The sequence below is a fragment of the Antedon bifida genome, chromosome 6 (genome assembly GCF_963402885.1).
Source record: "Antedon bifida chromosome 6, ecAntBifi1.1, whole genome shotgun sequence".
Taxonomy (NCBI): Eukaryota; Metazoa; Echinodermata; class Crinoidea; order Comatulida; family Antedonidae; genus Antedon; species Antedon bifida.
Genome location: NC_136231.1, coordinates 4759836 through 4786680, shown reverse-complemented (window position 1 = coordinate 4786680; position 26845 = coordinate 4759836). Strand labels below are relative to the sequence as shown.

At 31.4% G+C, this 26845-nt stretch overlaps 1 protein-coding gene and 1 pseudogene across 3 annotated transcripts; one reads left to right on the top strand and one right to left on the bottom strand.

Annotated features, from left to right (window-relative positions):
* Nucleotides 1–14816: 14816 nt before the first annotated feature.
* LOC144844922 (aminopeptidase A-like) lies at nt 14817–26606 on the bottom strand. Of its 3 annotated transcripts, XM_078702031.1 has the most exons (22): nt 26515–26606; nt 25568–25619; nt 24495–24792; nt 23775–23919; nt 23286–23414; nt 22769–22889; nt 21811–21965; nt 21396–21509; nt 20823–20957; nt 20452–20517; nt 20165–20230; nt 19801–19970; nt 19236–19315; nt 18759–18886; nt 18391–18446; nt 18133–18280; nt 17635–17711; nt 16968–17069; nt 16499–16669; nt 15983–16123; nt 15804–15885; nt 14817–15697 (listed from the first exon to the last, which is right to left on the bottom strand). In XM_078702031.1, exons 2-22 carry the CDS (start codon nt 25587–25589, stop codon nt 15554–15556), a joined length of 2550 nt encoding a protein of 849 aa, XP_078558157.1. In that variant the 5' UTR covers nt 25590–25619; nt 26515–26606; the 3' UTR covers nt 14817–15553. The 3 variants fall into 3 exon arrangements, with proteins under 3 accessions (XP_078558157.1, XP_078558156.1, XP_078558158.1); XM_078702030.1 differs by lacking the exons at nt 25568–25619; nt 26515–26606 and having other exon boundaries at nt 24495–25016; XM_078702032.1 differs by lacking the exons at nt 24495–24792; nt 25568–25619; nt 26515–26606 and adding an exon at nt 24298–24397.
* Nucleotides 17182–17299, top strand: LOC144846693 (5S ribosomal RNA; annotated as a pseudogene).
* Nucleotides 26607–26845: the final 239 nt, after the last annotated feature.

Below are 26845 nucleotides of genomic sequence, written 5' to 3'. Positions count from 1 at the left end.
TTCTTGGTGGCTTCTACTTTCCCAATGAGTTATTGTCAAATAACTGAATAAATGTGTTAATTGAAAATAGGTGTTTTACTTCGTCATTTTGGTGGCTTGTACGTTCCCAATGATTGTCTTTATTCGTCACTTTGGTGACTTGTATCTTTGCTTATTTTGTCACTTTGGTGACTTGTAACTTCCCAATGATGTCTTCTTCATGTTTGTTTTGTGAAAGTGTCATTTAGGCCTAAACTATCAAAATAATAGGCAAGATTGGATGAAAATGTATCCTTCGTTGCGTCGATAGATGCCTACATTGCTTTCTTTTATTTTCTCTTAAAAATAATCATATCATAATAGTTTTTCCTTAATTTACTATCTCGAAGTTAGTATAAGTAATAACTTTCTTACATTTAACATCAAGAAAATGTAAACTTCAGAAAACTGACAAATTGCAATAAATCAAAAAATCATGAAATTATGACCGTTTAATAATAATAACTATGTGTGTTTTGGTTGGAAAGACATACGAGCAAGCACTGGAGTCTAAATTAAATACAAATATGTATTGTATTTTTGCAAACTACCGTTATCGTTAAACTTGCACATGTATTTCTATTTTTATTATTTTCAAACTAATCTTGAAACCTGAAAAAGCATTCTGGTTAATCGTTTGTGCCTAATATCAGACACGAAAATGTGACTTTAGAAAAGTCATCAGCTTAATTTTAAGTATTGCATTTACCATTTTATTGTCACTGCATGCTGGTTTAATCAACAATTTTTCTTGCATTTATATTTTTTTTGTCATTTTTGTTTCCAATAGATTCGGTAGACAACGCTCGATTTCAGACCAATAAATGAAATTCAAAAGGGTCGTGAAAACGGGTCAAGGTATATATACGGTTGAGTGACATAAACTTCACCAGTAAGTCTTAACATTATTTTTCAACTATGTACACAAACTTAGGTTTGTTTTACCAGTAAGTTAGCTTTCATCCTAACACTCGCCGTGCGTAATGTCGAGTTTACAAAGTATTAGATATCGCGTTTATACGCAAACATCCTTCACTTTAGCCGTAAGGTTCAGTCTATCAACAGTACTTAATAATTATAATAAACGAACACAAATTGATTGTGTGTTTCCAGCTTAGAACTAAATATAATGGTGTAAATGATAGTACAGTTTAGTATTGAGAGTCATTTTATTTCAACAAACGTTTATGTATGTCAACATGACCTGAATTGAAGATTTAACTATTTTAAACTAAAATGGGAACTTCGACAATACAACAGGATTGTATTTGTAAAACAACTATAATGAGCGATTCATTAACCGGACTAGACAAAAACGCCTAACAATATCCTAGATTTGTTGGACATTGGAAATAAACAAATTCATGGGTGATAATAACGGATAGTGAATGAATTGAAAGATTTTAAAACCTGGATAGGAAAAGGCATTAAGTGAGTTTTGTTCCATTAAGCTTTGTAATCTCGACCTAGATATCCTAGTTTATTATTAGATCAACTGTGTCTCATCATATACCGATGATATCAAAATTCAGTTCATTTCAAAATAGTTTACCATTTAAAGTTCTGCAAAAAGAAGTGTTACATTCTTATAAACAAAATTCGATTGTTCATTGAGGTGTTTTACTTTTATTTACTGTATAGACCTACGTGTTTTAATGTTTAAATCAATACGTTTTTCATAAAGCGTTCAAACAATTGTGAAGTTCATTATCTATTCAACTCATTGTATTTATTGAGGTTGGGTTGATAGTAAACATTCCAATGGTTATTTAGTTTGTTTTTTGTACGTGTACTTATCAGTGATTTTAACCTTGACTTTGATATTCTCTCCATATTTCGCGTGTAACCTATTTTTGGTAGCGGTTCTTTGTTATTTGTTTATGTAACTTCACCTACTAAATTGTTGATTTTTAAAGAATTGTATACAAACAGTAATCGTATGTAATCCCTGTGTTAGAAATTATGACCTTATTTCATTACTTGCTTTTTTCAAGAATATTTCGTTAGAGTCTCTTGAGGATGTGGTCAAAAGTCGGCCGAGTATTTAAATCTTTAATTCTATTCAGGTCACAGAATAATACTTAGTGGAATTCAAGTGTTTCTGTTTTTCTCTTCAGACAGACAACTATAACACACCTGAGTTACGTCCCGTGAATGACAAATTTCCATCACGCAATGATTTTTTTTTCAGTACTAACTTAGGCCTAATCAAAACAACGAATTTGTAGTCCAAACTTTGAAAATAGATATTGTAATTGGGTGTATATTAATCTATATAATTAATAATTTCATAAATTTAAATATTAGTTTCTGTATAAATACAATGATAAGTATTAATCCACAGAATAATACTTTAAAGATGTTGTAATACACAATAAGCCCACTTACCAGGTCAATCGTTAGAAGGCGCTGTTTAAGATCAACAACATAGTTGCATAGTTGCGAGGTAATGGATATCTCCTTGTTTTTATGCAAGTTTGTCATCGTTGGTTGCATTTGTCAATAACATATGTGATTTACTACCTTACGGCAAAACCACTACGTCCACTGGGTGATGTTCGACCGCTTTTCTAAAGTCCTAACAAATTAAATATTAATTAGATCGTAATTTCAAACAGTACATAAAACATTATTCATTTTAAGATAATAGGTAAGGTTTAAAATCCTTCACATTCACAACATCAAGCAGAACTTCGTCCTATTCCCTGACATCATAAAACTCCATTTTACTATTATTTTACTTTTATTTTACTTTATTTACCAATTGTTATAGGTTGCCGTTTGTATTATTTACATTATTAATTTAGGCATTATTAATACTTAGCTGCTTTTATGGATTATATGAATACAAAGAGTTAATCTAAAATACTTTTCATATAAACTGACATGAACACCTTGATGTTCAATCCAAAACGTCATAAATCAACATAAATCCGACGTTAGTACAGTAGGCATAGTACGCTAGTAGACCTAAATGTATTTTAACTTACCCTGTTAGAAAAAAAAGAATAAATATATGATTGGTTTTTTTGTGGTTGAGCAAAGTACATTTAAAATATGCGTTGACGAACACATTTTCTTTTCAATGTTTTTGAATCAATCACTGATCTCAGTAATAAGATGATACATATTTTTTGGATATTTAGATGACTTTGATGAGTTTGAAGTTGTAATCGATCAGAAGATGGGATATTTCACCCGTCCTACTTTTGTATAGTCACATCAATTTTGCTAATAGTGTGAAGAGAAAGAGAAGAAGGAGAGTGAGAGCTGGTTTGCGCGCTTGCGATTAGCAGACAACTAATGATAGACTGCGACTTACTCACTGATGAAAAACAACACACACTTTCATATAAAGAATATTAGCGGCAATACAAAGGAAATTTTCCTTTAATGAAAATTATGAAAAATCACCTAGACAGGTATGAAATTCAAAAACAGCAAATCTCAGATTTACAATCGAGTCTTTTTCATCTCAATAATTATTGGCTAATAAATATTCATTTTCTGATACATTTCTCAAAGAAAAAATTGTTATAGGCATAACGAATAGATACAGTGTTGTTTATTATCATAAAAAATTACTCATTTTCGTTTTGCTTCTTTTTTCTTTTCTCAACATTGCTACTCATTTTCCATCTGTACTGTCCATTCAATATATTTGTTCTCATTTTTCCATATTTGCTTTACATTCACTATATCTCGTGTCTATCTCCATCGTGTTTTTTTTCTTTTAAAATGTTTTCCTATCTCTATTTTAATAGTTTTATGTTGAATATTTTCGAAATACTAAATATTTACTGTTGTAGAATATATTGAAAATATCGCACCCACTAAATTTATGTGAAAAACAATATTTTTTAATTATTGTGTTATTCTTTACCTTCTTTTCAACTTGTCTTTCAATCAAGAATTATTTTATAATATTTTTGTGTTACCATCTTGTATTCTCTTTTATCATTTGTCTTTCTTTCCTGTCATTGTTCTATTATCTCATATTTAAAACCTATGCTGTATGTTTTTAGAACTTTATAATAATTATTTACTCTTATACTTACTTTTAAATTTGCACTGTATGCTGAATCAACACACGCGACGATTAAAGCCCTAATCAAACGTCATGTATGTGAAGCAGTTTAAAGTCGTGGAATAAAAAATAAGTGTCTGGATTAGGAATGAAGTGTAGAAGATTCAGTGACTTTGATTTAGGTTTTATAACACCCTCCCAATTGACAAAGGACTTGTCTTGCTTATATTCAAGTTTTGAGAGTAGATTATGCGATCAGGTATTAAGTAAAGTATATATTTAGGTGTAGATATCAAACGAAGAACAATCTCTACACTTGTGACATATATTGTTGAAATGCACCACGCATCACTGGAATGGAAATGTATAGTAAATAAAAGCTTTTCTAAAAATATGTTTTCAATAGTCGATGAATTCTTTGTGCTTGAATTAAAAAGTAAAGTGTTTGAGATGATGTATTAACAACCCTTGGTTACACTAATCCAGAACAAATACGGTAAAAAGAAACGAAAATATAATTGTTCGGTTAAGTTTCTACTATAAATTACTAAAAAACAGAACATTTTTTTAACTCGTTCAGCAATTTCCTTGACAACAGCAGAAATAGTTGTAAGGAACATAAATTTGTTAAATAAATTTGAAACATTTTCTAATAAAATAAAACTGTTTATTTGCTTTTTACTATTGTATAATAACCTAAAAGTTTTGACCTCAGCATGTAATAAACAGGAATTAAATGCTGTAAAACCTCTTATTTGGTGTATGCACTAGGATTTGCAAAATGGTGCTTTCGGTGTTACCTAACATTTTGCAAAGTGCGCTCTGTTCGATCGTTAAATGTCTATAACTTAATTCTGTAAGCTTTGGAACTTTGCTTTTGTTTAACATTGCAATATCTAGCAATTACATTTATCCATTCCGAATTATGTTTGCGTTTCAACTCAGCGTTGTGAGGTCGTCAAAGATGGGGAAATTCGTGCGTGTTTAGTGCATACACGTGGATTACAGCTGCAATGGTCAAAAGATTACAGAAACAATTCGTGAGGGTTTAGAGATCAAACAAATCTCTCACCTTTTCTTAAGCTTAATAAAAGCGCTTCTTTTTGCAAATGAGAAACTTGTATAAGTACAGGCAATGGAATTGAACTGTTCGCCATTCATAATTCGGCGCAAAGATTTGCTCAACATGATGAATTCATTTTGCCGCCATCATTCTTCAGTTGTGTAAATTCAATATGTACATTGCTTCTAGACATGCTGGCGCCATATGAATGATAGGCATGTCAGATGGCCGACCTTGAATGGCTTGGAAAAAACCAAGATCAAAGCGGCTATAGTTTGCAAGACTATTTCTCTTCAGTTTGTGCTACACTTAGGGAACAGGCACTTCGTCACTCAAGCACTATTGAACGTTGGTGTAGATCTTTGATTATTCAAATCAGAAGACTCCATATTTGCTGCTGCAAACAGATGAGTTTATGAAGCTAGAGACCAACACTTCAGTGGGACGTAATGACATACACTTAATGAAATTGACACTTATTGAACCTTTCAATTAGGAAAATCAATCGACATCGAAACCATTTCATTAAACATGGTTAATTGAGATCGTTTTCCGTCCAATGATATCATATTCCATATACATTCTTTGTATAATTGTTACTACACAATATAACATAATTCAACCATCAAACACTAAGAATATAAGAAATATAAGACGAATCTTACATGTACTTGATATTCTGCTTTAACGAATATTTTTATACTAAAACATTGGATCCATTATCATGTTTATAAAACACATACAAATTGTAATTATTGTATTATAATATAATTTTTAGATATATCAGTAAATTAATTACTAGCGAACAGAGAAACAGTGCAGTAAACCTGTTTATGAGGCTTTTACTATAGGCCTAGTATTATGCATATTATTTAATTTTTATTAGGAAGTAGAACATTTAAACCTTTACATTTAAATAAATGTAATTTAAAATAAATTTACCACTGCATTTCAGATGTTTTTTTAGTTGTAGGGCCTACTGTATTTCGTAATGTTATTTTGGTTAATTGTTCGTCTCTGTTATAGGCCTATGTGTTGTTATTGCGCTATCATTACTACATTCTTGCCGCTGTGGTTGATATGAGGCTTATATCGGTACTTATCTTATTTAGACTTATAAAGTACCTTCAAATAAATATATAAATGTGTATAATAATGTTTTAAATAACAAAAAATTCGTTATCATAAACACTGGTAAAATAAAAAAAAATAAAATGTAGGCCTATAGGCCTACATTTCGTAAATATAATATTTGTTGATACATATGTAAATAAGCATGATCATTAACTAGGAATGATATAGGGACTGTGTGTAATGTCAACAAATTATGATATTATAAGGATAAATTGACTTTCATTTTAAACGCCCACGATATTTCTTGTAGGCTAATCGGTTTAAAAAAATATATATTTTCTCTAATAAAGTCCAATGGTCATACGTTGCAATTTAATATTAAATTAGGTTAAATCGTATGTGATGACAACCTGGCTAACGTTATTTATTTTTTTAGGATATCCAGAATAACCTATAATGTGAAGTTGTTAGATTCGTGAGAGTGGTTGGTGCAAGGCCAGGGAGTATGTATATGAGGTAAAATGACTAATCGTACTTCGCAGAAACAATCGGTATACTTTGAGAAGTGGGACAAGGTTCGTCAAGTGTCTAGCAAACTCATTCACAAAAACGGATTTTAGATTCTTCTTCAGGATACATGATATACAAGGATCAAATAATTATACTGCTATTACATTTATAAAGTTACAATCACTAAGCAATTAGGTCTATATAACTGTATGTTCAATCGATACACTAATAAATTTGTATCCGTGAGAAATGAATATTCAAAATAAGTTCATACTATTATCAAACATGTTTTCCAGTCTCGATTTCATCAATAAACCTAGCTTTAGACATTTTATTCTATAGAATATTTGGGATTACGAACCACAACTAGGTCGGACTGGTACCCGGCTAAATCTTTAGTCTTCCGGGATTCGTTTTTATGTTTTCGCTAAAAGCAATATGGGATAACAACTGCAGAGAAATGAATCAATAACCAAGGCAAACCTTGACCCTGGCCTTGAGAATGGCTTTCGATGCATATCATTATGACTGATACGAGAAACTAGGACACTCGATGCAGTGGACGTTTGATGCATAATTTACAAATCATTGATATGCTTCAAGTTAAATTGTATCTGCTTCAATATTTCTGATTAGTTTCCAAAATCAATTTACCTTTCCATAATTATCTTAAAGTTTGGAATGAGTTTTAAAATAATGTGTATGTTATTTCGTTAAAAGAACAACTCTTAAAACAGAGACACTTTGGAAAATTGTCAATTTCTGTTAATATCAATTTTATAGATACCAGGTTGACATATCTGACATGTAAATCCTTTTCATTAAAATGGTAGAACACGATTGAGGCCGCTAACAGGATTTGAAACTTCTCAAAAATGAAATTGCGTTAGAAACAAGTAGGAATTGAATGCTTCAATTATTAATCCAAAAGATTAACTATAGTGTATGCCCTTAGATTCAAAATTCATCCATTGATGGTTTGAATGAGATTACAGAATTGCATTCTCTCCTCGTGAGAGCAATACATAATGAAAAAAGGGGAGCCTTTGTTCTCACCGACAAGAGATTATGATTCCAATTCAAAACTTAATTTGTAAAATGCTTCATAACGCAGTACTGCCATTTATATTTTAAAATGTAAAAACCCTAATTTCATAAATGCCGAAACTATGTCTGTTTTCTCATTTACGCAACATTAATACAACTATAGTATTTTTATACTTTTCGCTAATATGTCAAACAGGCAAATAATTGTCGAGTTTCAAAACAAGCAATATGTTAACTTTTAAACATAACGAATTTCTAGAGAATTTTGAAAATCTGTATAATGTTTATAAATGAATTAAAACTTAAATAATAAACCGCTTTTTATGACCTATCATCATAGGAATCTTCATGCTAAAATGTTGTTATTATGTAATAATTTAATATAGATGATAAATGACCTTATATAAAGATAGTATTAACATAGGCCTAATTTGATTTTGGTTAAATTTGCCTACTTATAGGCTTAAACGTATTTTAGGACATAACTTTTGGAAGGTTCTGCAAGCATAGGTTATCTTAACTGGTTAATTATTATTATGCAATATTTTGAATAACGTTTTTTAAATTAATATTATAATTGCAATAATGACTAAGTTATTGATAGTTATAATTTTAGAGCGTTCTTCAGTAATAAGTGACTTCTTTATTGATCATTCACAAGACTATCTTGTCTGCTGCATGAACGCGCACCAAATGCAATTGCAAACATTTTATTGTAGCTGACATATTTACACAAAAAATTCATATCAAAAAGAAAATCTTTAAGGAAAACTACAATTGTATGTATAGGCCTATTTGTTGTCACTCGATTCTTTGTATTTATCTCCACATCATTCTTTTTTTTTTTGTAAATGTGTTCAACAATTATTATGTTTATTTTTTTTTCTAATAATATATGCCTAACAAAAACTATACATTTTCAAACCCTTCTTAGTTTCCAGAGACCCTATTTCATAATATTTTATGACACATACATTATACTATTTTGTCTTATTATGTGATTAATTATGTATTTGTATTCATATTATGTTTGTTCTTCCAATGTACAAATCGTTTCATCTGATTGTTGAAACGTCACTAGTTGATATTATTTAGAAATTATTAAAAAACAAATGCATTAATTATAATAATGTTTCAGTTACTACCTGCATCTCTGAAGTCCTTGTTATTGATATCATGTTATGATGATATATATTTCGTTGTCTACAAAATCAGTAACATGAGTTTAAAATGGATAACATGCTGTCTGATAATGAACAAAATTAATGATACTTTATTGTTTGTCCATGGTCATCTGATAAAGTCGCTTGTACAGCAAAATAGCAGTATTAATTTTTTTTTATGATGCGCTACGCGACTACCATGCGCAGCTATTGTGTCCAAAGCTCTGCCTATACCTTATCAAACTTTGTGACAAACAAATGTGATATGCCCAAATATGGACATGATGATGTCTATCACTACCATATTTAAGCATATAACTACCATATTTGGGCCCATCACACATTTTTTTGTCAAACTATAGCTTGATAGTGAAGACAGAGCTTAACATTCATCCTGCGCATGTTTTTTTAGCGTGCGCAAAATTACCTTTCGCCTTGACACAGCTGCATTAGTCAAATGGCGCGTCGTGAAAACGAAAGCTCGCTAGTTTAGTTAATTTTGGTTTTATAACAATTATTTGTTTATTTAATCAGGTAAACACGTCTTAGTGTTGAATCGTTAGTTCTTGCTTTACACAAACGAATATATAATAATAATAATTATAATACTATTAATAATAATATATATATAATATAATGTGTAATAAAAGCTCTATCAAATAAAAATGTCGGTTTGAACAGTTTAAATATTATTTCAACAGTGGGATTGTTAATATTTCTACATAATGAACACCAGACTAATATATATATATTAACAGTTGTTTAATATTCTTAACAGTTTTGCTTCAAAAAGAATAATAGCCCTACATCATATATTTATTTTAGATGTAGTAGGCCTACCGTTGTAAATAATGTATTATTACTGTAGAGCGCTTTATTATTGTATTGAAGATGTATGATAGAAACATACATCTTCCAGATCATTTTCTATATTTATGTATTTTTCTTTTTAACTATAATGCAAGTAAAATGTATTAAAGTAAAACTTCAACAAAACATGTGTTACACTTTATGTATTATTTAAAAGAACAATATATAAATTTGTTTATCTTAAATAATATCAATATCATTTATAACAAAATACAAATTCCATAATCTACATAATCACACATAAGGTTATTAACGAATTTACAGACTTATGCGAACAACCTACGTATAGGGGTCAAAATAAAGTTATAATCTCCAATCTGTTACCCTAACTAAGTACATGATATTTGTTCAGTGTATCCAGTAAATACTCGTACACCTACAAATTAGGTGCTACCACAATCATTATTTTTATAATAACTGTCAAACCCGTTAGCAATAGATCGAAGCGGTATACATCAAAACATTCATGGATAACAAGATGAGAAATTGGTAATCGTCTCAGACTGGTACTAAGACCGTTGTGTGTATCGAAAGGATCAAGCAAATCGAGTAAATACGAAATAGGACGATAAGATAGTTTGTTAACACAACATTGTGATATTATGTCTTGACTGGCGTAATGGATTACGACGTATATCACGCTCGGTATAAATGTAAAATTTGGAATTAAACATCCGCGTGTAATGAGTAATTGTGTTTGAAGCTTCATGTATATGATAATAAACCATTGCATATTAACTATACACTGAATTAATATCACCTTGAGGAAAAATCAGTTTTTTTCTTCTGATTTTTTATCGTAATCTCTTTGATAAAAGGAATGATTGTGGATTTGCCTTGAAGTAACGCTTTCATCTATTTGATGCATACACTATATATGCGAATGAAAACATTACAAACTTTGATTTTAAAATTACCTATTTACATCATACAGAATTCTTTCCAAAAGTCGATATTTTAGCCCGTTGTGATACTATGGTTATATGCACCTAATGTGTTATACCTAGTAAGAAGTTGTATCGAAAAATAACAGGATCGAAATGTGCCTATATTTTGTGAATACATCCTTGTACTATAATAAGGACCAATAAATCGACTTTCCATTCCAAATTATTATGCGATAATGCTATATTAGCTATTTGCTATTATAATGAAATATATAGGCCTATACTTATTTTTTTTTAAAGACAAAAGTATTGAATTTTAAAAATTCAATTATGCGGTAATACAGTTTGATCATACCTGTACATTGTCTTAAGAGTATCTTCTAAGTGATAGCCTTATACAATTATGGCAGAAAATGGACACAATTTGTTTGTTTTTCGCAAAATTCTGTATAGGCACTATAATTACTTAGTACAGGGATTTTTTTTTAAAAAGGCCAAAATATCGACTTTTCATATTTCAATTATCAGCAAATTAACATTGCTTAATTATATGATCATTGTGTTAATAAGAGAAAAGCCAAAAATCGCACATTTCAATTATTTTGAAGAATATTGCTACATATGCGTATATATTGCGTTATCATCATCTTATAGACCCATACGGTAGTAAGCAGTTATGTCAATAAATAAAAGGGTCAAAATTTAGGCCTTTTTTTGAATAAAATCACTGTACTATAGTACAGGGATTTTTTCAAAAATGCCCAAAATACGCACTTTTTTCAAAATGTAATTATTATATTATTATTATATATAATTAAGAGTATTGCTACATATGCGTATATATTGCGTTATCATCATCTTATAGACCCATAGTAAGCAGTTTTGTAAACAAATAAAAAGGGTTAAAATTTGGCCATTTTTGACAAAATTACTGTACTAGCCTATAGTACAGGGATTTTATCAAAAAAATTCAATTATTATGCAAGAATATTACCACATATGCGTATATATTCCGTTATCGTCATCTTATAGACCCATAGTAAGCAATTATGTCAAAAAATAAAAGGGTCAAAATTTGGCAATTTTTGATAAAATTTTTATACTATAGTACAGGTTTTTTTTCGAAAAATGGCCAAAATATGCACGTTTCCAAATTCAATTATTTTGCAATAATATTGCTTCATATGCGTATATATTGCGTTAACATCATGTTATAGACCCATAGTAACCAATTATGTCAAAAAATAAAAGGGTCAAATTTGGCTTTTTTTCGAAAAATGACCAAAATATGCACTTTTCCAAATTCAATTAATTTGCAATAATATTGCTAGATATTCGTATATATTGCGTTATCATCATCTTATAGACACATAAGTAGTTATGTCAAAAAATAAAGGGTCAAAGTTGGGCATTTTTTTAAGGATTTTTTCGAAAGTTTCGAAGTTTCTTCTTCTTTCTTTCAACTTTTCAAAATCCAAGTATTATGCGGTAACATTGTTTAAAAATATCTTTATAAGCTATGTCGAAAAATTGTCGAAATTCGTTTTTTTTTTAATTCCATGTATTATAATAGTACAGGAATTTTCTTTCAATTATTATGCGATAACATTGTTTTATATGAGCATTGTGTTAATATCATAGTGGTAGTAAGCAGAAAAATATATATAAACATTACATAAACGGTATGATATTTAGATATAATTTATGTTTTTAAACTTTGATGATGTATGACAAAATAATCAGGAAGTTTCTCTTTGGTGCACTTGTTTTTGCCATCACATTTTCAAAATTGTTTCTCAAGAGAATGAGTAAAGCTTATAAATTTTGAACGAGGATTTAGCGAAAATTTCGTTGATTGATGGGGCAGGTGTGGTACCATTTTGTGCTTCTTATTCGTTTACAATGTTCCACGTATGCAAAAGACATGATGTTTGTGACGCACGTTCTAATTTATAAAATCATAACTTAACAATAATAGTAAGAGAGTAACTATAACAAAGAACAGGTGAGTTGTAGAAGTAGATTGTTGCACCTGATTAAATCTGAAGAATTTGTGAACTAATTCTCGATTATTATTGTTTTCCACACAGAAAACGATAATTATTTTTCCATTCTGAAAAACCTTTCCATTTCACATCAATTTGTTTACCATAGCAAGTCTTGTTTTCTAGATTTAGAAATAGAACCGGGTTGGAGATAGAAGTAAGAGGTCTGATCTTGATCGAAATTATTTAACTTTTGTGAAAAGTAGAGGAGAAATGTTCAATAAAATAAAACACTGTAGTCTATGCTAATTTATTTGACCCATTGAAGTTTCCCTCCGAGAAGAGTTAAACTTGAATTATCGCCACCCAAATAAGTAACAAACCAATTACACTTTATTTCTAATACATATTGTGCCGTATCATATTGACGGTGAACAAATAAGTGTGTGTAAGTTTAAAAGTTAATCATTAGAATTACTGATAGGAGATATCAATAAAAATACAAAATATTACAATAATATAGATTCAAATTCATACAACCTGCATGTTCAATTTCAACGTTGAGGTCTCACTTCCATAATTATAATATCTAATATAATAATAAAGGACATGATTTCAAACAGTGGAATACTCAGAAAGAGATTTGGGTCAACCTTGAATTAAATATTGAATGAATGTTTTCAATTACTTTTAAAAAAGACATGATGAATGGAACCACTGAAGTCAGCAACACACGATGATATAAGACAACACGTGCCTAAGTTAAATGATAATCAATATAATTTACACTTAAATTAAACACTATTGAATCAAAACAAGTAAAAGTATATTATTATGTCATTATGTTTTATATAGCCTAGATTACAGCACTGATTAACATTAAGCATGTTTACCAGAATACAATAGAATAAGAATAGAGATTATCAACTGTTTCGAATATCAATTGCTTTGTATTTGAACAAAAATAATGTTTACATATTAATGAAGTATTTTTTTGTTGAAGTTTAAATTTCTTAAGAACAAGGCCAACAGCCATAAGTCGCGTGCTAAAACGCATAGTGATACCGGACCAACAGACAGACCGATAGACCGACCGACCGACCGACATAGTGAACTATAGAGTCGCGTCCACGCGACTAAAAATGAATAACATTGTATGTTCACATTTCATGCAAGGCTATCAGTATTAGTTGTTCAGTTTATATTCTATTTCTGGTAAACAAAATAAATCATGTTCATAATACGTATAATTAAGACTGTGACAAAATCAGTACACAATAATGAATATAACTTGGACCGTGTCGCTATCTCGAAATTCTTCATACTCTCAGTGAACTGTAATTACGCGCACTTTTAAACGATTTTGTCCATTATACTATCATTTAAATTTGCACTGCTGAAAATACAATATGAAATATTAAAAGCCAGAAATGGAACGTCAATTATTACAAACATTTTTTGTTACACGAATAGGAAGTTGATCTTTGGAAAAACAACACGCTTCCGTTGATTTCCATCACAAGTCAGTGTTGAATAATCTTCTTCTTTATGTATTGGGTGAGATAAGTTCCACTACCAGTTGATTTACCTTTAGAAATTGCCGACTTATAAGCTCTTGAATCTGCATAGCTTAATCGAGATAAAAGGATGACCATAACCCAGTTAATGCTTGCTTGCTCTTCTTCAATATGCAAATGTAAATTGTGTGTTGCAAATATGAAGTGTCGTTATCTCATCTGTTTTAAATGGTTACAACATATTGGCATACATCTAGAGCTTATAAGTTTTCAAATACGCTTTCTTTTTCATTTGACAAATGTGCGATATTATAAACACATATTTAAATAGGCCGTTGTCGCTTTCTATCTAATCTTTACAATTTTACACCTGCCTCACTAAAATAAAATAGTAAGTTTTACTAAGATATAATCGATGTATGTTAGAAAAGGTTGATTAGGCCTACAGCGTACAGTAGTCCGTTACAAACGATGCTCTATTGTAGAAAATTGGACACCTAAAATGAATCATCATTTGCTATTATTGGTCAATCATCTTGAAATTTTTCCAAAAAAAGACTCACTGGCAAAGGGATTTTCGGACGTTCGAAATTCTTTTTAAATTTATTATTCAATTATACAATAATTAATGATTAATTTAAAAAAATATAGACAATTATTTTATTATTTTAATAGTTCGGCTGTATATCAATAATGTACAATACATTAACATGATTCAAGTTATATTATTTTCTAATTTTATTTGTCCTTCATTTAATATAGTGCGCCATACAGCTAAAGTTTTCCATTAGTATGACGATAGAGGGCGTTAGATGAGCAAATTTACACATACTATTCTTTATCTGATTCTGTTCGCTCAATCCGTTCAATGAAAAAATGTGTATATTTGGCGAAAACGCGTAAGTTTTCACAGGTCGAGCGATAAAGGATAATAATACCTTCATTTTTAGACCTCAAATTACAATATTTTGACCAATACACATGGCATATGTCATTCATATAACACAGCAGTACAAGCTAGGTATTCATGTCGACACGGATAGAACGTGCACTCTATAATAGTGAAAGTGTATTATTGTGTGTTAAATGCACAATGTCTGAAGAAAAAACATCTGATTTTTCAGAATTGTATTACTATGGAAAGAATTTCACTCTTCAATGAATTACGTAAAGACAGACACAGACTTAATCATAAATTCATAAATTGATGGGGAAAATCAAAACTTTAAAAACTGAGTGTATATTGTTAATGTTTACGTATAAGCAGTTAACTATTACTTTGATTTAAGCCTACTTGCATGTTTCCATTCCAGTTCCAAATATTCGTATTCAAAAAATATAAAAACGCTCAATGGTATATAAAATATAAAACAGCAATTCAATGCATTAGGCCTACATGTTGTCTTTAAGCCACATTTCGATCTTCATTTCATTTGACTTCAGCCATTCGATATTCGTCTGTACACGTTCCAGAGCTTGTTTACGCCCTCTTTCACCAGCCCCGGCATCTGGGTATTTCATAAAGAAATCTTTCATCTATAAGAAAAGTATTTACCGGTAATGTTAATCCATAATAAAGGTTATACAATATTATAGGCCTAACCTAACTACTTGTTATAACTATTCAGAAAAAAAAGCTTACTTGTTGCTGCTTGAATTCTGTTGCATACGATTCACAAATGCTAGGCACAAGACGACCCAGTGACCTAGAGCTTATTCCAAATCTTACAAAAAAAATGTGTTTACATTAGTTTGCGGATGCAAAAGTTATGGTTTATTTTATATTTGTGATAATTTTAAAATTTCGGAGAAATACAATACCTATCGACGAGTTGCTCCCAGTTAGTTCGAACCCAGTCCCAGACTATGGGATTTCCTACAGGATTGTCAGCGATATAGTTCACTACCGTAAAAAAGTCTTGCGAGCGTACTTTAGTTTCATTCATGGCATAATCCAAGTATCTAGAAATAGGAGAAGAACACCTAGTTAACATTGAGGACTGGTTTGGTTTACCTAAAAATATGTGGAATCATATATACGAATTAGAAAAACAAAACAGTTTACGTTTAAGATGAGGATTGTAAACTTTTGGAAAGGCTGTACATACTTTTGTTTCATTATTATGCGAAAAATGGATGGCCAATTATCAGTTTCAAAGGTTAATTATGAAGACATACGGACCTTTACCCCGCCAAAAAAAAACTTTATAGCTATTTGTATTACCTTACAACCTTGATAAAGTCACCATACCATGAAAAATTATTACATGGATAATATAAAATCAGTCAAATCAATCTATGAAGTTTCCATAGCATAATAATTTAATTACTGCCAACCTGCAAAGCAGCCATACATTTCTTGTCCTTGCCATGCCATATAGAAGACGGCTTCTCTCTTGAGATACATTTGCGTTAAGGTACCCTTCCCACATAAAATCCCACTCCTTTTGGTTTCCAGCTTTCTCCATGCCATAGCGATAAATCATAGACCGTAGATTCGGTGAAGTTCTATAAATATTTTCAATAATTTTAAAAATAAATTTAAATAATTAAATACAATGTGAAAGAAAAGTATTATTATTAGGCTTAATCAAAAGGGAATCAGTTAAAAAAGACATGATTGGACGTGTATGTATCATTATATACATTCGCACATGCCCAAAAGTCAGAGAAAACGGGCTATGTACGATTTTGTACGGAATCAGAATGCGTTAGTATAGGCCTAGTGTGAACGGTTCTAATTCTGATAATCATTTTTATTCGATCACGGACTCCGGGCTCAGTTTAAACGAAACCTTAGCCTCACCTTGTGCCATCTAAGTATTCTTTGAATTTGTTTTGGGCTTCTACAAGACAGTCTGGATCACCATGACTACACGAAAGGCTAATGATATCTGTACGAAGGTAACTAAAATAAAAACAAAAAATGATAGTATAGTGCGGTCTGTTTTGACAGATCTGAAGCAATTATTGACGTGTTTGTACTATATTTTTGAATTTGCAAAATTGTGTGAAATCATCAGAACGGCTTTACCACGTTGAAACACCGGTTCTCGTCAGATCACCGAAGTTAAGCAACGCTGGGCCTGGTTAGAGCTTGGATGGAAGACCATCTGGGAATATCGGGTGCTGTATATGGAGCTGGGGTCCTGTTAGGCATTTGAAATCAGCACTGCTGACTCTTATGGCAGCCCCTGCATCTAGTATCTGCCTCAGACGTATTGGCTTATGCCTTTCCTCTGGTCAAGGTGGGCACTAGACGAGAGAAGCCCTTGATCAATGTTAGGACCAATCAAGGTGCTTTAAACAGTCTTGGCTTTGTTTGTATCAAACCTGTTAGTGGCGGTAATTATCGCTGTTGGTTTCGATTGAATAAAATAAATAAATAAAAATAAAGAACAATAATTTGCTTTAATTGAGTCAGACAGCGTTGGTCTCCTTTTTGTTTTAAGTGTGGTTTTTTACATCATTACCTTTCAAGATGTCCAGTGTTCGTATCGTCCCACGTTAGTTCCTCTAGAAGTGGTTTTACTTGACGTTGGACGTATTTCTAAAACAACAAAATAAAGTTTTTTATTTTAATTAAATAATCATTAAATTAGTAAAGTTCTGCAATTGTTAAGGCTACATTATCCGGGCTTTTGTTCGAGCAATGTATGTTTACATGGTGTGAAATATCGCACAATGTCGATGAAAATATTCATGGGATGGATTTTTCAAAACAGTTAGTAGGGGATTGAAAAATTGGAAATTCTACAGCTAATGAAATATGACTTTAGAGTGATCGATTGTTGTAGCTGAGTAGCTTTGGCACATATGACGTGTCATAACTATACTGGTGGCACTATAAAGTAACTTGTGGTATGTGATCGTCAAAGTTTGCATTGTCTGCTAAAATGACGACATCTAATAACGGAAACTGCCATGGTTAAAGTATAATGTTCCGAATTCATAGTGCCGGCGTAGCTTACCCTCCAGTCTGCAAACAGTGGTCTGTATCGTAGGATTTCACTTATCCAGTTTATGTTGCTGTAAGCTGCATCCCACGGAATATACTCTGTTTCCTGATTGAAATACTTTGTGATGTTCAGTGGTATAAAATAATCAATTTGCCCAGACCTTAAAAATAATATATGAGACAAATGTTGGACAACAATAAAAACAAAAAACAAACACTATAATAATAATATTATTATTTTTCAATATTGATAATAGATACAAAAACTAACCTAGCCAGATTGAATGCATCATCAATAAGTCCTGATCTATCAGCCACAGGTATCACCTATAGACAAAATTGTTTTAAAATTGGAAAACACAAATTAAGTAGACTCGGTAATTGTAGTTACAAGGTACTAATGATCAATTTGTTGAAGTATACCACGTGTCTTGTCTGAATGAGTGGGTATCACAAACTTTAACCAGAAACGAAGTGAGCCCCCATCGTTGCACCGATATTATACGTAAACACATTATGTTTTCATTTAGCCCTTTTAAGAAAAATGTATAGGCCTACTACATAGACAGATAGAAATATATATGATGATGTTATATGATCATTGATTGATACAAATAAATAAAATGGCTGTTTTCTAACCGTGTGATCTTTCTGAAGTTCCTCAATGAGGGCATCCCATGTGTCTGAATCGTAGTTTACACGATAGTATCCAGTCTGGTTTCGATTCGCTATGACCCAATTAAATGTATCTGGAGTCGTTAATTCCACTAGAAAATAAACGAAATACCATTTTAAAACGTTCTCAATTTATATTGATGAAAACATGAGTAGCCTATTATGCAAAATCCAAATTAAATTGTTTGTGAGAAAATGATAGAAAGCAATGTCATGAAATAATTGTTTCTCGAAAATGGTATTAGTTAAAGATAATGAATTACGCAAATAGATAATCCAACCATCTGTTCGTTGGGTCCATTCGTACGTTCAATCGTCAGTTCATTGGTAAGATCGTTCAATCGTATTTCTATTCGCCATCTCGTTCATTTGTTGATTCCTCATTTCTCAGTCCGTTAATTGTAATAATCGTTATTTCTTTTACTTATTATTCATTCTTACCGTCCGCGTTGGTTGGAATTGTTTTGCTTCCGTCTTCATTGTTATTAAACAAGTAATCGAAGTAAATATTCCATTTATAACTGAAACAATTGTAAAACAGATAAGAACATTATAATTTTGTAATACTTTGAAGTCAAGAAACAATCAAATGATCAATGAATTTTATCTGTTTTACGAAAATGCGTATATCGACAATCGATACATTTTTTGAGTATTTATTTTTATATTTATTCAGGGCCTACACACGTAAATAGGAGCACTTGTATATAGTATACATCAATCTCCATTTTCTGTTGTTTTTCTGAAGGTTTCTCTAATTTATTATTTCATATATATATATTCGGACAAATACATTTCTCAATTTATGAAAAATCAATAATTTTTATTTTTTTAATTATGATTACTGATTATTAAGTGTAGCAAGTGTCATGTGCTAATGGTATGGTGACAAGTAACATTGTAACTTTTACATGTACAGCGTCCCAGCATCCCACTCTCCATTCCCTCTCATTTTATATTCAACAAGTTATTCATCAAAATGAAACGTGTAAATGGTCAGTCTTACTTGAAAGAAGATCCGAATTCATCTTGGCTTTTGTTAGCTGCCGGATCAACAAGAAACCACTCTTGAGAAGCACCTAGTTCGGTATTTGTATTGCGTTCTAAATTCACAACAGGAAATCCCATCTGAAGTGTCCAAGTGTCCATTAGGCCTTTAATGTCCATGTTGCTAACCTTAAAAATAATACATAAGTAAAGTATATATTAAGCTTACCATTTATAACGTTGGTATCTTATGAACAAACAGATACCATAACCGGGGTTAACTGTGTTCTGGCACCATAATTTTTTTTTTAAGAGATTCGTGAGGAGGACGGGTGAAATGAACAATTTGCCTTGCAAGAATAACAATTATTTTTTATACTTACATCAGTAAGTTCTTTCCACAGATCGTCAGTTTTAGCATTCGCGTATGAAAATTTATTTAAGTAGTTCTGAAAATTAAAATTCATTATTAATAGGCTATTATTATGTTTGTTTATTCATACTTGCTCTTTAGGTTTTTTTGTTTTTTTGTATATCTCTCATATAATAACGTTTACTCGCCTTTAGCCCTATTATATCTCTTTATTTGATAATTTGTTCTTCTTTTAAAGTATGTCGGGGGTTTTGTTTAAGAAAATTAATAACGTTACTAAGTCTCTATGATACTAACCGTTAATCCTTCTCTAAATGTATCCTCTCCCATGATGTCATTTAACATACGTAAAACGGATGCACCCTGTAAAACATATAATATAATAATGATAATTTCAGTAATATATGTAATAATTCATAAATAGGTGCTGCTTAATTGTTTTTACAAATATTTTCAGAAGGTCTCGGATGATCTTAATTTTAAAATATTTCTGTAAATTGACTGTTTGCTTCACCGCCAAGAAGCTTCTCTAGTTCGCGTCTACGCAACAATATTGACCTAGCAGCGCTAACTTTTAGCCATGCTTTTAGTAATTACTATTTCAGAAGAAGAAGAACCTGGCTAAAAGTATCTTTGGAAATAAAATGTGTAAATGTAAAATGCATTACCTTGCTATACGAAATAGAGTCAAATATTTCGTTTATTTCATCTGGATGATTGACTTCAATAATTATAGGATGAGATGAAACAATCTGATCGAGTCCCATTACATAATACATATCTTCAGTCACAAATTGGTCAAGCTGTTACGAACAAATGATGCAGATTACACTTAGGCCTATAGAAGCTTTATAGTTTTCATATAGGCCTAACCTATTCTTTCTATGCTAACACAATCCCTTTGGTCACTTCGTACAGTACAGTAGGTCTTTGCATCAGAGAAACTCAAAACAGAACCAGGCAGTGGGCGGGGACACAAGAAGGAAACTTAAACCCTATTACAATTATATCTTTAATGCGGTATTATAATCACGCAGTATGTAAAGAAACGAACACACAGGGAAGTTCCGAAAACTTGGTTCTCACTTGTTGAACGCAACACGACGACGTAGGCACAACGGAAGTGAGTTGACCAATCGTAAGGAACGAATGATCATTGCGTCATTGGTCAAATTAATTGCGACGCGGTTACGTCACTGCGTTGCGTCTAAGTGTAAACCAAGCTTTAACTACTAAAATACCATTTGCCAGTCCGGTTCTGCATGTGCGACTCCACTATATTCTAAAAAGCTAGCAAACCCTTCGTTAAGCCATAAGTCATCCCACCAATCCATAGTTACTATATTCCCAAACCACTGCAAGAAAAAAAAGACACATGTATAATTTAAATAAGGCACAGGTGAAAAATCAGAGAAAATATTGTAAGGGATTGCGGGAAATACTGCATACTGTACTGTACTGTATATAGTATAATACTGTAATTTTAAGAAATGTAGGCTACGTCTTTCGCACTGAATAGAAAATGCTGGTACTCTATCATTATAGATTGAACCCGTTATAATAATTGATGTATCTATTTTATTGTTACGGTTCATTAGGCACACATTGTAGGCCTTATTTGAGGGGGTGGGGGATAGTTTGAATGATTTGGTTTACCTGGTGCGCAAGTTCATGAGATATTACAGCAGCCACTCTCTGTTTGTTAGCTTCTGAAGATTCTAGATTATCATACAACAAGTTGGTTTCACGGTATGTAATCAGTCCCCAATGTTCCATAGCTCCAGAAACAAAGTCCGGAATTGCAATCATATCTAATAAAAAAAAATACATATATTATGGGATCTATTTATCGTTGTATCGTTCATTGCGATACTGATCATGTTTTGTTTTGAAGGCATTTTCAGTTTTGAAACATGTTGTTAGAAATACGTTGCAATCGATGCTAATCATACTAATTTTATTTGCATTGACGTATCTACAATTTAAGAAAGGAGGATTATCAAGTAATGTTTAATCCGAAACACTTTTCTCTTCACTTTATCTTTAAGGGATAGTTCATCAAAAAAGTAATTATGTACGATTATATTTATGAGCGTATAGTTTAGTTAGTTTAATTGTTAGCTAGTTAACATGACATCGGATAAAGTGGTATTCTTATCAATCATAATGTGTTTAACCTTTAGTTTTGATCTATACTTCTGTAAACTTGTTTAACCTTCAGTTTTTATCTATACTTATGTAAACCTATTACCAACATTGATGAAAACTATGCATGCCATCGCAAAATGACACGTGATTATGGCATGACACTTGACGTTTTATAAGCCTGGGGTTAATCATAGAGATATTATAGTTCACTATAATATCTCTATGGGTTAATTGTCCATTCTGTTTTACAATGAAAACTATAAACTAGGCTATATACCATTTATATATAACTATATAGACCATGTTTACGTCATGATTAATTTGATTCCTATCTATTCTGTACGCATAAGGTGCGTAATAATACCTTTGTAAAATAAGAAACACATTAAATAATAATCTAACCAAAGCAAGAACTATTCAGTAACAGAGTAAATACAAGATCACTAAAATATGTTTAAACACTTACCGAGTTTAGGCAGTGGATATGGTATATCAAAATAATCTTCGTAGTAATCAGTTACAGTTATGCCAAGACTGAGGGCGTATTGAGCCTGGTCAATTGAATCGTGTGGCGCATAGACCCTAAACTAATCAAGTATAAAATAAAACATCTATACATATTGCACTGCCTATTTTTAACAATATTATTTTTACTTAATCAATCGTTTATTGTAATATGTTAAGGGCATGTTGTCTGGATTCTAAGTTAATCAACATGATTAAAATCCCAGATTGCCGATTGCCCATAGTGTCATGTAAATTTCTATTAAATGTGCAATTTCTTTCACTTTAAAGTTAATCTAAAAAATGTATATGATCGGTTGTGACGAAAATGTGTCACTGAAGTGACAAATATAGATACATGCATAATCGGATGGGCCATGGTTGAGTACTGGTAAATTATGTATCCAACTATTGTAATGGTTTGATTTTCACCGAACATTGTAAAACAACAACGCTGATTACCGTTTCTTATTCATTACCTTAACTCCTCTAGCGGTTTCACCCTCGATGTACGAAAAGTCGCAGACGATAAAACAAGCAAGATAGGTGCTCATTTTTACTGAAGTATGGAAACGAGTATAAACAAGTCCATCCGGTTTATATTCAATCTAAAATATAATATTATAAGTCAAAAAGAAAGTTGGATTATGGGTTGATCAGAATCGAGGGACGTTTATTATTGATATGGACATAATCTATATTACAGAAAACTAAAAAATACAGATTAAACAAGTAACGTGCTATCACGGGAATTGTAGAATGTCAAATAGTAAATACCATACTGTATTCCACTGAACAGATGAACTTGTTTTTCACGAACTGCAGTAAAATATGTCATTTAAAAAAGATGTAAACTTAATTTAAAGTAGGCCTTAACAATTAATAATCTAATTGAATGCCTTAGGATGTTTGATGTAATAATGTGTAAAATGTATTATTTGAGCAACAGTCTAGATCTTCTGACTTACTTCCTTAACATTCATGTTTGATAGAGCCTCGTATCCATTGGCATGCACCAATGTAGTTGTATAATTAGCTTTCAAGTTTGGTTCATCGAAACATGGAAATGCACGTCTGGCATCCGTTGGTTCAAATTTGCTTGTTGCCATGCTCCTGTAAATAAAATAAAACGAAACGTCACTAATTGACCACCTGCTTGAAATTTATTGTTCGTTTTATTTTTTTTAATATTGACTAAAATTCAGGTAAACAATAGAAACGTCGAAAAAGCCAAATAAATACATAAATGTATATTGATAATGGCGTCATAAAATGTTTCAATTTCATATTTACACTGTCATCGGGGTCATATAGGCCTACAACAGATTGTGTAAAATAGAGATTTTATAATGGAGAAAACAGTTTAGTCGACACTGTATTATTATAAACGAAGAAACATCTGTATCATTAAATGACCTATGAAGTTTTTTGCATTTAATTGATTAATGAATATTATGTTTAAATTCTATATTATAATCAATGTTGACTTACGTCAGGAATTGTGTATTAATTGTAAATAGTTAGAACTTGTTTTGTATCATATAGGCCTACATGCTATACATGTTCTATAGCCTATATGGTATACAAGTGGGGCTACGACCGTCTCTCCCAACGATTGAGCTACAGGTAGGTGTGTCTTATTCAGCAGTACTATGTTTCTAGGCCTACAATATGAAAATGGCACTTACATTAGTTTTCCATCTTTGTTATAATATGTGCTCTTATAAAAGCCAACAATATGGCCGACAAGTGAACCAGTAAATTCGTAATGAAGGATGTAATCTCCAATTGGTAGATCCTTCTTTGTTTGAATGACGTAAAACTCATTTTCTGTGTATGGAAACTCATTTTCTTTTTCCCACTCTTGTCCACCCTCCTTCGAGGTGATTTTGGTATTAGAGATTGTAAGCTCTTTTATATGTACTAGAACGGTGTCTGTAGGACTTGATACGGTGACATCTATATCGACAATTCCACTGAACGTATCTGTAGTCAAATTAGGATGCAAGGTTAGATCGTACAGGTTCGGTTTGATGTTGGATGGCATTCTTAATTCCTCCCATACTTCAGCTCCTTCCACAGCAGAGAAAATAACAACAAAGGCCAATATACACACGTAAAACCAATTTTTATCCATTCTTCGGTTGTTTAAAGACGACACATAGAGAGAACACCAAGTTAACCCGATACAGGTTTATACTGAACAACTCGGGCGTTGCCTGAATTAGTGTATATATATTAAAGTCCATCTGATAAGAGAGACTATAAGGCGATATACTCTGTAGGGCTAAGGTCGCCTTTGTAAATATTGACCCTATTAATGCATTCAATATTTGATAAGAAAATCGGTTATTATTAACAGAACATCATGTATGCCCGTATAAATCGAATGTGCGTTATTGCATGTAAAAAATCAACAGTGAAAGCATATTGTCTTTTGAGTTAGAGTTGATAAACTCCTTAATTGTGGTATTGTCATTATTATCAAGGAAGAATGAAATACCCATCTTCTTTGGTATTATACATTAGCGTTGATACATTTTGGCATTGATGGAATTATATATTTGTATTAGAATGAATATGGATGGGTTCAACTATTTGACACTAAAAATGAACCCTGCCATTTGATTTTTATTGAGTGTAATCTAACGGTCAATAATAAAACGTTGTTGATCCTCGGATAGGTAGCTATTGCGACCAATCACGACCAATCACGTACTCTAGTATTTACATAGGTTAAGTAATAGAATCATAATTATACCGTTATCATCTGGATAGTTCATACTTCAGCTACTATTCTACCATGGCATTTTCTTAAAAAGAAGGACACAGCTTTATAATTTATCTGAATAAAATATTACGCCTTATACATTTACTATAATATATTGAATTATCTTATGGCATTTGCCTTAGTAAACATTAAAGGGCCCAAATAATTGTATTTAATCTAAACGCAACGAATTCATAGTAAATTATTAAAACATTTGAGGTGAAAATATCTCTATAATACATGGTGTACACATCATATATGTTATAGTTTGTTTTCAATAGGCAACTTATATTGATTATGTAAATTCACCTAGAAGGTCATGGTTTGTACATATAAAAGAAATAAATCTTTATTGGGATTTTGTAACTCTATACGGGTGGCTATGGACTAATATAGACTTACTTGGCGTAGGCCTAACTGTATTACATTAGTATTTTACAGAATATTTATATTCAATTGTTGTGGGTTCATCTCCGTTTAACGCCACTAAAACCATTTACTTGTTTTATCAACGGACTTTCAATGGTGAACTATGACATTAACTAAATCATAGTTTAAACCATTAGCTATTCATGCCATGGAGCTACAAATTATAGTTTCATGTTTGAACTAATCTATAATCGAATCAATAAGATTCGGTGAGCCTTCAATGTGCACTTTTGTAGCATCTCTCTATTTATATCCACGTTAGAAGCTTCTTCCAAGGGAAACATTACATATCCTAACTAAGTGAAACATTACATATCTTCGTTATGAAGCTTGTCGTTGGCTCTGTTATGATAAACTACTAAAGGGATATTATTGACTTTAACTGTGTATATAAAATTGCGCCACCCATTCTAAACGTAATATGCAAATTATTCTTTTGTTTGATTATATACTGCCTGACTGTAGGAATTCAAGAAGATTTGTTCAATCGAAGATTCAAAACCTCTCACCAGTAGAAAATCTGTACACGGACCAAATGGAATGTGGCGTGGTTGTATATTCTTAGTGCCAAACGATCACTTGCCGATAACCGTGCTTTACTATTCACATTTGACACTAAACTCATAACTCTACATGTACACGATCAGTCAAAACACAATACTCTGTGGGTACAGTCGCTCCATTCAGCCAGCGGGTCTTTCAAATGGTTAAAGAGCATGCGCGAGCTGTTCGCGCTTGAAACATAAATAACACAAGGTTTGAAGTTGGGTGCGCTGTTGTTTTGGGGTTTTCTTCTGTATAAAAGATAGTTAAATTTGTTCGACCACAATTCCATTTTTA